Genomic DNA, 12,743 nt, shown 5'->3' on the forward strand with positions numbered 1-12,743 from the left:
TATAGGGGTGTACAACATGACTGCAACACAAAACATAATGCATACACAATGTAGTATCTTGGATTAAAAAAAGAACATGTTAACACGTTCAGTATATGTTTTCTGGTTTGTTTTTGAACTATGCGTGACTATGTGGCCTCTATGTACCGTTGTTAGTTACCTTGTGTCGCTTTGAAAACTCACTTGTCAGAATAGTAAATGCCTGATAAACGTTCACACTCCAACAGCTAACACACACTGCTAATTGGTATTCAACCTGATACAACTCACTTGTGTCGCTGTCTTTGTCATGTTGATTCATGGCAGTCAACACCTGACTTTCTGGCGCATCAGTCACATACACTGAAAGATGATGTGAAGTGGCACGAGGAGAAATCTCAATGATACAGACATTAGAATGACAATAATAACAATAGAAAACATAATCACTACCACAGTTACGGCTGGTTTCTGTTTTTCCTCATTTATTCAAACCTTCCATTTGAAAGTCATTCTTGTCATTTACAGACAGAGACTATGACACCATGTCTTCATAAGACATTACCGCAATGTCACTTTTTATGTTTTTGACAGTTCACACTATTGTCAGAGGAGAAAATGACTAAAACATAGGATATATACTTAACACTGCCCTTAAAATATGGCCTCATTAAAGAACACCTCAACACTTCTGACAGTCACACACACACAAGCAAATAAAGATCATTCTCAGCTTTAACAAGCTGCTAATGTGCACTGACATGAATGTGTTATTTTTTCTGTCAGCTCCTGTATTCATCCATGTTTTTTTTATCAAATTAATTTGACTGTGTCTAAATTTGTAATGTCACTATCATAAAATCATTTTAATACAATATTTGACACACTGTGGGACAAGACAGTGCATTTATTTTGTGCTATGTTGTGTGTACTCTGCTCCAGTAGCCTTTTCATGGGTTTAAAGTATCTGTCTTCCTGTCACACTGAGGCCACCTGGATGAGGTGAACCTGCAGATGGATAAGAGAGAGGGGAGATAAAGGTGACATAGAGGTGTTTCCAGCTGAGGATCAGTGTGGTGTGGTAGAAAGTGGTTTGTTTAGGTTAGGCTGTTGGATTCTATACGTGCACATGTTTGCAACTGTGCTTTGGGGTTGACCTTGTTTTTTTTCCTCAAATCAGCTGCCTGTATCAGGTGGCAGACATTAACAGTTGGGATCCCATCAAAGGAAGGGTATAAATACAAGACACAAGGAGAGAGACAGGAGCAATCCCACTGTATGGATGCTGCAAACTGTGACAGACTCAAACACATACAGTCCATGTAGTGTGCAGGGCTCCAGGGCTTCCCTTGTGCTCTCATGCGGAGAGAGGACCCCCAGGAGAGCTGACGCCAGCTGAGACTGAAAAACAAGGTAAGAGCCCAGCTGACACACATGCACACAGGCTCAGCTGTTTGTCTCAAAGGAGAGTTCAGCATGTGAAGTACACAGAGAGCAAGGAAATGAAGGAGACAGCCAGAGTCAAGCCTCCCAGGGAGAAAACGTAGTGAGACCACTGAAAAATGGATAGATGGAAGATGCTACAGTATGTGCACTACAGGTGTGCAATGGTAAGACTCAACTATGGATGTAATAGTTTCTAAGATTGTTTGACAGCTTTATTGTCTGAACTGGTAATGGAACCTAGATAGTATGGGAGGAGATGAAATACGGTCTGTCAGTGCAGTATCATTGATCCTACCTGAGCTGTATCAAGGCCACTTGGCTGTTGAAATACGACTCTTAAATTGAACAATGCTGTGTTTGGAATAAGTCTTTATGATCTTTATTCAATATGATTGTTCTTGTTTTGTTTTCCCTCCTGTTTGGTCAATATGTATGTATTTATGAAATAAGTTTGCAGTGTCTCAGATTTTTTCTCTGCATTTAAAATGCCAGTCGGAGGCTCCAGGGGCTCCAATTCCCTCTCAAGCCAAGAAAATGACTAATATAAATGACTGACAGCCTTGCACGGATAAGGTTGCCCATTTAGCAAACTCGCTGTGTCAAAGGAAAAAAGTCACAATGGCTCCCTGAGCGATGGGATTGGAGATGAGAGAAATGAAGATTTTGGTGCTGTATCGATCCCCCAATGCTTGTCTCATGCATTTTACACAAGATCTAAATGCCACTTATGGTATAATACAGCACTCTAGGTCAGGACTCACTATTCTCTGTTCAGTGGGATTTCAGGGCACCTGGGGTATAAATTCAACAGGAATGAAGTAAAGCTGTTAGATTGTGTCATGGGCTCAACACTGAGAAGGCGCTGGGGATATCTAGGGATCTAACCCTTCAAATTTTTTCTCTTTATCCATTAATGGGCTTCTCATGGACAGCTGAAATCATTTTCATACTTTTGTAATGTATCAAACTAAACCCTCCTCCCCTCTCCAGGGTCTAAGATCGAAAGTGCATCATGGCGGAGGAGAACCTGGAGACAGATGGCCCCAGATCCTCCATGCCGGCTGAGCTCCAGCATCCCCACTCTGAGTACTCTCAGTGGAAGTTTAAGCTATTTAGGGTGAAGTCCATGGAGAAGGCCCCTCTCCCCAGTGATATACAGCCTGAGAAAGGAGGCTTGTTAGGGATCTCACCTCCTGCAGCTCCAGAAATAGAATTAGATAATGGTGTGAGTCCAGGGAGTGTTATGAAATTGTGCCTTGGGGGAAAAAGCAAGGAAAATGTGGAGGGCCCAGGCCGGAGGGTAGATAAGAAGCTAGAGGAAATGGACACCCACATGAACCACCTCAGGTAATCAGATGTCACCATATAATAATCTACACTATATTCAGTATATTATAAATGTTTCTTTCCAAGAATTTGACAACATTGATTTTGTTTTATCAAGATGTCTCTGCCGTCTGTGTGGAATGGCCCTGAGGAAAGTCAAAGGCCCAGTGCATGAAGTTCGTGGGGATCTGGATGAGGCGAGTAAAGGTGTTCTGCGTAAAATGAGCTGCAGGTTTACAGGCTGGCCAGAGGTCATCCTCAAAGTCTTCAAAGTTGATGTGACAGATGACACAGAATCTGTCCACCCTCTTTCCTTCTGCCATCGCTGCTGGATGGCTGCCATACGAGGGGGTGGTGTCTGCAGCTTCTCCAAAATAAGAGTCCCTGAGTGGAAACCCCACTCATCCCTCTGCAACCTTTGCTTCCCCAAGAAATGTTCATTCCAGCGGACTGGGAGGAAGAGGAGGAAGACCATTCCCAGAGCCCAGAGCCTGGCAAAAAGGACCAGGTGGGAGCACGGTGACAGCATCACCGTAGGAGAGAGAAGAGTTCTGAGATCATTTGGAGACCGTCATAATGGTCCAGTGCCCAGGGGTTGGAGGAAACCCAGCATCCAGAGAGAGCAATGGGTGAGGAATATCACCCATTGCCAGAGAGACCACCTTAGCACAAAGCTGATCTCTGAGAGGCTCCCAGTGGACTTTCTCTTTTCTTTTACCTGCCTGGTATGTGACCACCTGCTCTTTGATCCAGTTCAGTCCCCCTGTGGGCACCTCTTCTGCCGCAGCTGTATTATAAAATATAACCACGTTTTGGGACCTCACTGCCCTGCCTGCAACTTGCCCTGTGGCCCTGATGATCTCACCCCACCTGCCAAAACCTTTTTATCAGCACTGCATTCCCTGCCTCTGCTTTGCCCCAGAGGCGGTTGTGGCGAGCAGGTAAGGTTGGACTCATTTAAAGCTCACTGTCGGGACCATGAGCTGAATGAACAGGATGCACAAAAGCAGTCATCAGATCTTGATAACTACCTGCTAGCCAATAAAGGGGGAAGACCCCGTCAGCACTTGCTATCACTAACCCGTCGTGCCCAGAAGCATCGGCTGAGGGATCTGAAGAACCAGGTGAAAGTGTTTGCAGACAAAGAGGAAGGTGGTGACCTGAAGTCTGTGTGTCTGACACTGTTCCTGCTTGCACTGCGATCTGGGAATGAACATCGGCAGGCAGATGAGCTCGAGGCCATGATGCAAGGTAATAGGCTATTATAAACCTTTTGTTCAATCAACATAACTCTCCAGAGCCAAGAAAGAGGGACACAAACAAATGAAAATTATGATAGTGTTTGCTCATTAATATTTCCTCCTACCTCTGAGGAATACAATCATCACATAAATAACAATGAGATGAAAAGTTCACTATCGAAAAGAAGAAAGAAGAAAGTTTTCTGTGATTTTGATTGAAAAGCGTTTCATTATTGTCCATCTCTGTCGATTGAACCACTGCTGGTACACGCCCAACCCCTCCCTGATTCTCTCCCACTCTCGTTCTCTGTCTGCTTGTCTGTCAGTCTCTCATTCTCATACTCCCTTTAATGCACAATAACAACTCTTGTGAAGGGGCTGTTATAATCAAAACAACATCAGCAGCTCTTGTATCTGCAAATTACACAGACAGCACCATCCTCCTCTCTGGGGAATAGAAGCCAGCTGGTGTCTGTTTTCATCTGCAGCCAATACATCACTTTTGCCAGCTTCACTGATTCAACCCTCTGTCCCCTTATAACATTTGGAAATTAGGAAATATTGGATTTTGTAATCATGGGCTTGTGGGCTTTTGACAATGATACATTCACATCTGAGTGTTAAATTCTCGATTCTCTCTGTCTCATGGTATAAATGACTCCAAATGCGGGATATGAAATGAGGAAATGTTAGATACTGCAGTTCTTCAAAAATCACAAAAATTAGCTTCCATAGTTTGGTGTTAAATAATTCTCTTCATGTCTTAGTCTTTTCCTCTCAATTTCCTTTTGTATTTCTGTTTTTATTTTGCCTCATTCTGTCTTTTTCTGAAATTTTCTCTCTTTTCATTTTCTCTCTCCCTGCAGGCAGAGGCTCTGGGTTGCACCCCGCAGTGTGCTTGGCCATTCGGGTGAACACTTTCCTGAGCTGCAGCCAGTATCACAAGATGTACAGGACCGTCAAAGCCACCAGTGGCCGCCAGATCTTTCAGCCCCTGCACACCCTCCGAGCAGCGGAGAAGGAGCTTCTCCCAGGCTTTCACCAGTTTGAATGGCAGCCAGCTCTCAAGAATGTGTCAACATCTTGCAATGTTGGCATTATTAATGGGCTCGCTGGATGGGCTTCTTCAGTGGATGACGCCCCAGCTGACACCATCACTCGGCGGTTTCGCTATGATGTGGCACTGGTGTCAGCATTAAAGGATCTGGAGGAGGACATCATGGAGGGGCTGAGAGAGAGTGGGATGGAAGACAGTGCTTGTACCTCAGGCTTTACTGTCATGATCAAGGAATGTTGTGATGGCATGGGTGATGTCAGCGAGAAGCACGGTGGAGGACCAGCTGTTCCTGAGAAGGCTGTACGTTTCTCTTTCACTGTTATGTCTGTTTCTGTCCTGGCAGACGATAAGGAGGAGGAGGTTACCATCTTCACCGAACCAAGGCCAAACTCAGAACTGTCCTGTAAGCCCCTTTGCTTGATGTTTGTGGATGAGTCAGACCATGAGACACTCACAGCTCTCCTGGGGCCTTTAGTTGCAGAGCGTAACGCAATGAAAGAGAGTAGGCTCATTCTGACCATAGGCGGCCTGCCTCGCTCCTTCCGCTTCCACTTCAGAGGCACGGGATACGATGAGAAGATGGTGCGAGAGATGGAAGGTCTGGAGTCCTCAGGGTCCACATATGTCTGCACTCTGTGTGACTCGAGTCGGGCAGAGGCCTCTCAAAACATGGTGCTACACTCAGTCACCCGCTGTCATGAAGAGAACCTAGATCGTTATGAAATATGGAGAACCAACCCCTTCTCTGAATCTGTAGACGAACTGCGAGACAGAGTCAAAGGGGTCTCTGCAAAGCCCTTCATGGAGACCCAGCCCACGATAGATGCATTACACTGTGACATTGGCAATGCCACTGAGTTCTACAAAATCTTCCAGGATGAGATTGGGGAAGTGTATCAGAAGGTCAACCCCAGCCGGGAGGAAAGGCGCAGCTGGAGGGCAGCCCTAGATAAACAGCTAAGGAAGAAGATGAAGCTTAAACCGGTAATGAGGATGAATGGGAACTACGCCCGCAGGCTAATGACCCTGGAGGCTGTGGAGGTGGTGTGTGAACTGGTGCCCTCAGAGGAGAGGAGGGAGGCCCTGAGGGAGCTCATGAGGCTCTACCTCCAGATGAGACCTGTGTGGCGTGCCACCTGCCCAGCCAAGGAATGCCCAGACCAGCTGTGCCGCTACAGCTTTAACTCCCAGCATTTTGCTGACCTCCTCTCCTCTACCTTCAAATATAGGTACAATGGAAAAATAACCAATTACCTTCACAAGACTCTGGCCCATGTGCCTGAAATCATAGAGAGGGATGGATCCATTGGAGCCTGGGCCAGTGAGGGGAATGAGTCAGCTGTTCAGGCGTTTCCGGAAGATGAATGCACGTCAGTCAAAGGCCTTTGAACTTGAGGATGTGTTGAAACATCACTGGCTCTACACATCCAAGTACTTGCAGAAGTTTATGGAGGCTCACAAGGACTCTGCCAAAGCTCTGCAAGCTACAATTGACCCAGTAGAGGTGCAGGAAGATGAGGATATGTCTCTTGAAGTTAATGATTTTTGATTTTCTTTTGATATGAACTTTAAGTATTGATATTTGATTGATTTCGTGATAGTTATATAACTTGTTACTTATCTCCATCTGACTTGTTAATAAATTCTGAATTTACGTGCTATGTTCAGGATCGATATTTAGAATAGTTGGGGAAAAGAGCCAGTATCATTATACTCTGAGCTGGAGGCTAGACTTATTGTTGGAATTTACAAAAAGACTTTCTTTAAATAACAATTTTCTTGCACTTCCAAAGACCAATTTCAAGAACTTAATGGCAAGTAATATTATTTTCACACCATGTTTTTGAATGTGTCTTTTACTTGTTTTGAATGGTTACTTGTATTTGAACTGCCCTGTTGTTGAAAGGTTCTATACATGTACTGTAAATTTGCCTTGCCTTGCTTTGTTAGGTAAGATTGGACAACAGAGGAATATAGAACTAACCCACAGGTTTCTTTTCACTTGCTCTGGTCTGGAAAGTTCTTTTCTTTATCTTCACCGTCTGTGAAATATGGTTCAGTTTATTCTATTGCAAGGATATGACACATTTATGAATTTATATGGAGAGGGTATTTATGGAAACAGATGAAAGTGCTGTAAGTCATGGGGGGAAATTGTGTTAAAAAGACCACATTTGTGGCCACTGTATTAATATATCATTTGAGCTAGAGCAAAATGCAATCACAGAGACCCAAATGTTCTTTGTTTCATGAGTGCCCTCTGAAAAAGATTACTTTAGTGCTTTATCGTGGGATCCCTCAGGGGCAGAATAGATGCCAGGTCACTTTGAACCAATTTTTATCTCTTTTAGTTTTTGCACAGTGGAGGATAGATGATACTTATTCAACATCTTCACATAAAATAAAGCATATACTGACCTTTTTGTTGATATCATAAAAATACAGTATGGTCCATTACGGAGCCTAATACCCCATGGACTCTCTAGCAGGCAGAGATTTTTCTTAAGTACTGTATATAACCTGGCTCTTTTTCTCTGCTGATATTTTTTCATTGCCACAGCTGACAGAGGAGAGGGATGGGCAGGAGTTTGAGAGACCTGATTTAAACTGATTTGTTGGCAACTTTATTTGTTTGATTGATTGATCATATTGTCTTTTTCTGCCCTCACCATTTTGAATTGTGACAGGCAATTTTGTTTTCTTATTTGATTGAATGTTTGATTAGATTTTACTGTCATAGGTTTAACCATATGACAGCTGTGAAATATTCACATTTCATTGGATAGATGTCACACTTGTACAATGACACCATGTTTTGAGTGCATTATATTGGAACTTGCCTCGTATTTGTTTTTTTGCTGTAATGAATTGCATTTCCAAAGTAATGGATGATGGATGATTCATAAAATTGTACTTGTTCACTTTTTACCACGTACTTCCTCATTTTGTTTTTCCATACTACACTAAATATCAGATACTGTTTACTGGGGTTGCAGAAGATTTTCAGTGGTTATTTACTTTGCATACTGACGCAGTGTTACACTGAGGCTCCACTACTTTTTCAAGTTTGTTTATGTTGTATAGTGTTCACATATTTTTTACTACTTTTTTTCCCCACCGAAGAATAAATAAAGACAGAATCTGACTTAATCCTGTGGTTTGTTTTATTAAACAAATTATTATTCATTTTGTGTTTTAAATTTGTATTAGGAGCACACAATCCAGGTACATTTCTTCCTGGAAGACAGCACAGCTTATTTTCACTGTGGTCCTGGAATACAAGATTAACATTTTTTAAATCAAGCTTGCATTTCAATTATTTATTTTCATGACATTTTAAAAGCCTACAGATCTATCTATCTATCTATCTATCTATCTATCTATCTATCTATCTATCTATCTATCTATCTATCTATCTATCTATCTACTAGATACTGGTATGTTTGAAAGTAGGATTAATCAAAACTAAGCTACTGAATGAATTCTGCATTTAATGAATTTCACAATTTCTCTTGGAATTATCCTAAAGTTGTGTGCTGAGTGTGGCAGCTATCATGCCATCATTCAACTGACATGTACAACAATATAATGTCATTTTATTAGATTTAACAACATTGTTATGACTGCTGTAGTCAGTTTGTGTCACTTTAACAAAGACAGTGCTTGATTATATTTTCCAATCAGCAGGATGGTCACATTGACTTTCAAGTGAGTAACAATAACAAAATATTTTCACATTGGTCCTTGATTGAATACAAAATAGCTACTATATCATACTATTATACTATTACTTTTTTTGTAACATGAAAACACATTAGAAATGAACTGGTATAAAGACAGAGAATTTGAGGCAGTTTATTGGTTATTGTCATCACAAATTTCATTGAGTAAATGTTCCATTCATCAATCATCAGTGTAATTGTAGAAAGAATCGTAAAAAGTAAAAACATGGGGTCATTAATGCAATACAAAATGACAAGGAACTTTTATGCAGCTGATACAAATAACTAATCTTGTGGACAGACAAAATATTACATCTTTATTCAAACATTGTAAAATTCTGATGAAAATATACAGCTGTCAGACATGAAATATCAGTTTGCAATTAAAGTTTTTATGTCTTCACATGCAGATGTTTTTCATCAATCATTTATTCATTTATGTAAAGAAGAAAGCTCCCTAAATACACAGTACACAACATTCTTAACAGTGACTATACATCTAGAATCAAGTCAGTCAAAAAGTCTTCTGAAAAAGCTTTTTTTGGCAGGGGACATCTTGATTGTTGGAGGCGTTCTTCTGTCTTTAACTTTCATGGGAGTGCGCTTCAGGGGCATGACCTGTCGAGGTGGGGTCATCTCCTGGTAGGGCAGGCCTCCGTGGTCGAGGCAGAAATACTTTCTGCTGCCCTGAGAGAGTCTCAGTAGCAGGGTCTCAGACAGTTCCATGCACTGGGCGTGGACCCAGTGCCCCCCCTCCCCTCTGGAGCAAAAGATCATAGCTGGTCGGTGGAGCTCAGTGGAGTAGTATGGCTCCCATGTGTTGGGGTTCACCTGACAGCTCAGGCAACATTTGATCCAGTAGCCTGTTTGTGATTCATCCTCCTCATCGTCTTCATTGTAAGTATCCCCTTCTCCATCACTGCTGTCTTCCAGCTCATGTGGCTCACGACCAAAGTAGAGCTCCTCAGAGTCCTCAAGAGGAGTAGAGTCATCGTAATCTGTTGACTCCTGGCTGCAGCCTTGGGTTCCTTCTTCCTCTTTGCCTCCCTCCTCTGTCTGGAAACTCACCAGATAGAAGTAATGCATATCTGGTTGGGATGCCCTTCCCTCAGTAGGTACAGCAAGTAGGATGTTTCCCTCCCCAGCACTGCCCCCGAACCAAGTGCGACTATGGAGGATATCTGGGGTCCACTTAGGTGGTTCTAAAGTCTCAAAGTGGATCCCTTTCTCATCCAGAATCACAGTGCTGCACTCCATCCTCTTCTGAGAGTCTGACTGATATCCACCTAAGATAATGTACCTGTGAGTGGGAACTGCCCGGGTGACTAAGGCGCTAGAGATGGATATGCCAGAGTCGAGGGCCTCACAGGAGAGCAAAGGGCTGCCCTGCAGAAGCTCAACATGCAGGCGGAAGAGCCGTGGGGGGCGGGAGTCAGAGGTGAGTGAGTGACCTCCAATGAAGTATACACAATCTTCTCTAGCAAGGGCCAAATGGAAGGACTGTCCGTCACTGAGCTCAGGTAAAGTATGAGCAGAAGAGCACCCAAACTCCAGGTCAAACAGGAACACCTGGGGAGGACAGTCGACAACGCTGTTCCAGCTCTCTGTGGTCCGCTCTCCTGCAGGCATGTAGGATCTACCCCCAAATAATACACAAGCTGTCTTCCCACGGCTTTGAACCATGCTCATTGTGTGGCCGTATCGGGCCCCTGGAACTTCTCCCACCAGTTCCTTCTCTTTGCAGCAAAGGGTCAGTTTTCGATTGCAGCCTCGACTATCCATGGTCAGCAAGTACAAGCTTGACGAGATCTCGTTATTTGGAGTACGGCCACCGTGGATGAGATAACTCTCTGGAAACCCGTCATAGGGGTCAAGCCGGCAGACAGCAGGACAACGTAATGGAGGAAGGTAGCTGGAATCATTGGAGAAGGTGATTGCCCTTAACTTCATCTCATCCTGTTTTAACCGAACCCCAAATACACCTGTTGGACATGAGCGCTTGGGCCATCCTTTCTGGCCAAACAGGAGAACCTCACCATCCAGCTGTAGCAGAGAGCAGCCAGGCTGTAGGAGGCTTGCACAGTTCACTGGAGTTAATGCTTTCAGGGTCATTTTCCAGCAGGTGCCTGCATCAAAACAGGGCACAAACACACAAACACAATGTGTCAGTCAGCTGTTGCTTGTTTTCATTTTAGGGTTTTAAATTTTGACTTCCTGTTTATTATAACAGCACGTGGAAGATGATTATCCATATGATCATAATAGGTGCTACAGACCCCAAAATGATAAATAGGGGGAGACGGTAATGCAGCCTCTTTACAAGCCACTTTTTTGAAAAGTGAAATGTGGCATGCATAATGCTATCAACATTTAGACAGTAGTAGTGCAGATATATAGCAAATAAAGGAATAATAATGATAATAATAAAGCAAGGACATGACATTACATACATGTAACGAACAACAACTACTACTACGAGTACTTCTACAACACAAAGTAGAGCTGTGCTTTTTTTTTTCTTCCTATGGTCATTATACAAGTACAAAAGTATAAAGTATAGTATAACAATTACCTCCACTTTGGTCCAATTAATTTTTTTCAACCATAACCAAACGTCATATTTAGAAGTTTTTATGCTTGAATCAGAGTCTTAAACGGCAGCATGAGACCGGTACAAACACTTCAACAAGCTGCTTCACTGAGTCTGTAACTTTCTGGAAATATATACAAATGGTGACATGACTCAGTTTGAATTTCCTGGAGAATGGGTTACATTATCTACTGCACCAGTGTCAATAACATTATGAAATTATTGGACAATGGCACAGCATGTACATTGTGCACTAGGTTTTGGTGGCAGATGAATCAAAACAAAATTACTGAATGAATTTTCATTGAATGAATGACATAATTTCTCTTTGAGTTATGCTACAGTTTTAGAGTTTATTCTGAATCTGGCTGGTGCAGCTATTGTGCCATCATTCAACTAACATGTTTAACAATATAATTTTATTAGCTTTAACAACTTGCCTGCCATGGTCAGTTTGAGTCACTTCGATCAAGACTATATTTTCCACTTAGCAGGATGGTTACATAGACTTTACAAGTGAATTTATATTAACAATAGCACAATACTGATTTGAAGAGCTGTCCCTTATTTGAGAATCATAAGCTTTAGTTTGCTTACCTTACAGCCAGGGCCAGATGCAGGGCTTGAGCTCACTTTACTGTGAATCTTAAGATTGCTAAGATGAAGCTAAAGGGCTCTTTATGTAGTCGAACTTTGACAAAAGTAGATGGTGACAGAGTTTGTGAAGCTTCGTTGACTCACAAACACTTCCAGATCTTGAGGTTAACAGCCTGTGACTGCTGCTCTCTGGCAGGTGTGCTGCTTGAGTGCCTACAGAGTCATTTCAGTGATACCACTGGATATTGCAGACACAATATTGATATCAGTGGATATCACTGAAGTTATACCAAACAGTCCATTAAGATTCACTTGTCTGTTTTTTTCTCTTCACTAGTTATGAACTACTTTAAACATCAGATCCAGTCTCTTTTAAGAGATTGCATTTTTACATTAAATGAGTTAATTATGTCATACACATCCAAACAAAATAAATAATGAATATATAACTATGATAAATAAATAACTAAAACTGATTCATTACAGTCCAGATAACAGTCATGGTGGGAAACATGGCCTACATTGTGTAGGAAATTTGTCCACCATCAAGAAAATAAACATAGTACTATTGGTTACAATATATTGCCATAGCAAGACACACCTCTGATGTGAGATTTTTGTTGGGAGGAAGTAGGCAATACAGTCACACAGAAAGCCAGGGTGTGTTATAGTTATTTCTGAAAAAACAAAACAATAAAAAACAACAATAAAAAAAAAAAAAGAAAACTGAATAAAACACATTCACCAGCTGTATGTTTTGAAACTAATAGTAGTAAAGTCTGGAA

The 12,743-nt window shown here is 42.1% G+C and overlaps 2 protein-coding genes across 2 annotated transcripts; one reads left to right on the top strand and one right to left on the bottom strand.

Moving 5' to 3' along the window:
* Positions 1-2,431: 2,431 nt before the first annotated feature.
* On the top strand, positions 2,432-8,246 carry rag1 (recombination activating 1). Its single transcript, XM_071503157.1, is given in 4 exon segments — positions 2,432-2,772; positions 2,870-4,002; positions 4,859-6,386; positions 6,388-8,246. Coding segments are annotated over 4 exon segments (3,207 nt in total). The 5' UTR covers positions 2,432-2,437; the 3' UTR covers positions 6,599-8,246.
* Positions 8,247-9,019: 773 nt separating this feature from the next.
* On the bottom strand, positions 9,020-10,968 carry rag2 (recombination activating gene 2). The gene has a single exon (XM_071487903.1). The coding sequence runs from the start codon at positions 10,881-10,883 to the stop codon at positions 9,282-9,284; it is 1,602 nt and encodes a 533-aa protein (XP_071344004.1). The 5' UTR covers positions 10,884-10,968; the 3' UTR covers positions 9,020-9,281.
* Between the last annotated feature and the right edge of the window lie 1,775 nt (positions 10,969-12,743).

This window comes from Trachinotus anak, unplaced genomic scaffold (genome assembly GCF_046630095.1).
Source record: "Trachinotus anak isolate AG129_WGS33_773 ecotype Australia unplaced genomic scaffold, CSIRO_AGI_Tana_v1 ptg000002l, whole genome shotgun sequence".
In the NCBI taxonomy this organism is placed as follows: domain Eukaryota; kingdom Metazoa; phylum Chordata; class Actinopteri; order Carangiformes; family Carangidae; genus Trachinotus; species Trachinotus anak.

Excerpts from the sequence above, each read along its gene's own strand:
- rag2 (XM_071487903.1), bottom strand. The coding sequence starts at position 10,883 with ATGACCCTGAAAGCATTAACTCCAGTGAACTGTGCAAGCCTCCTACAG.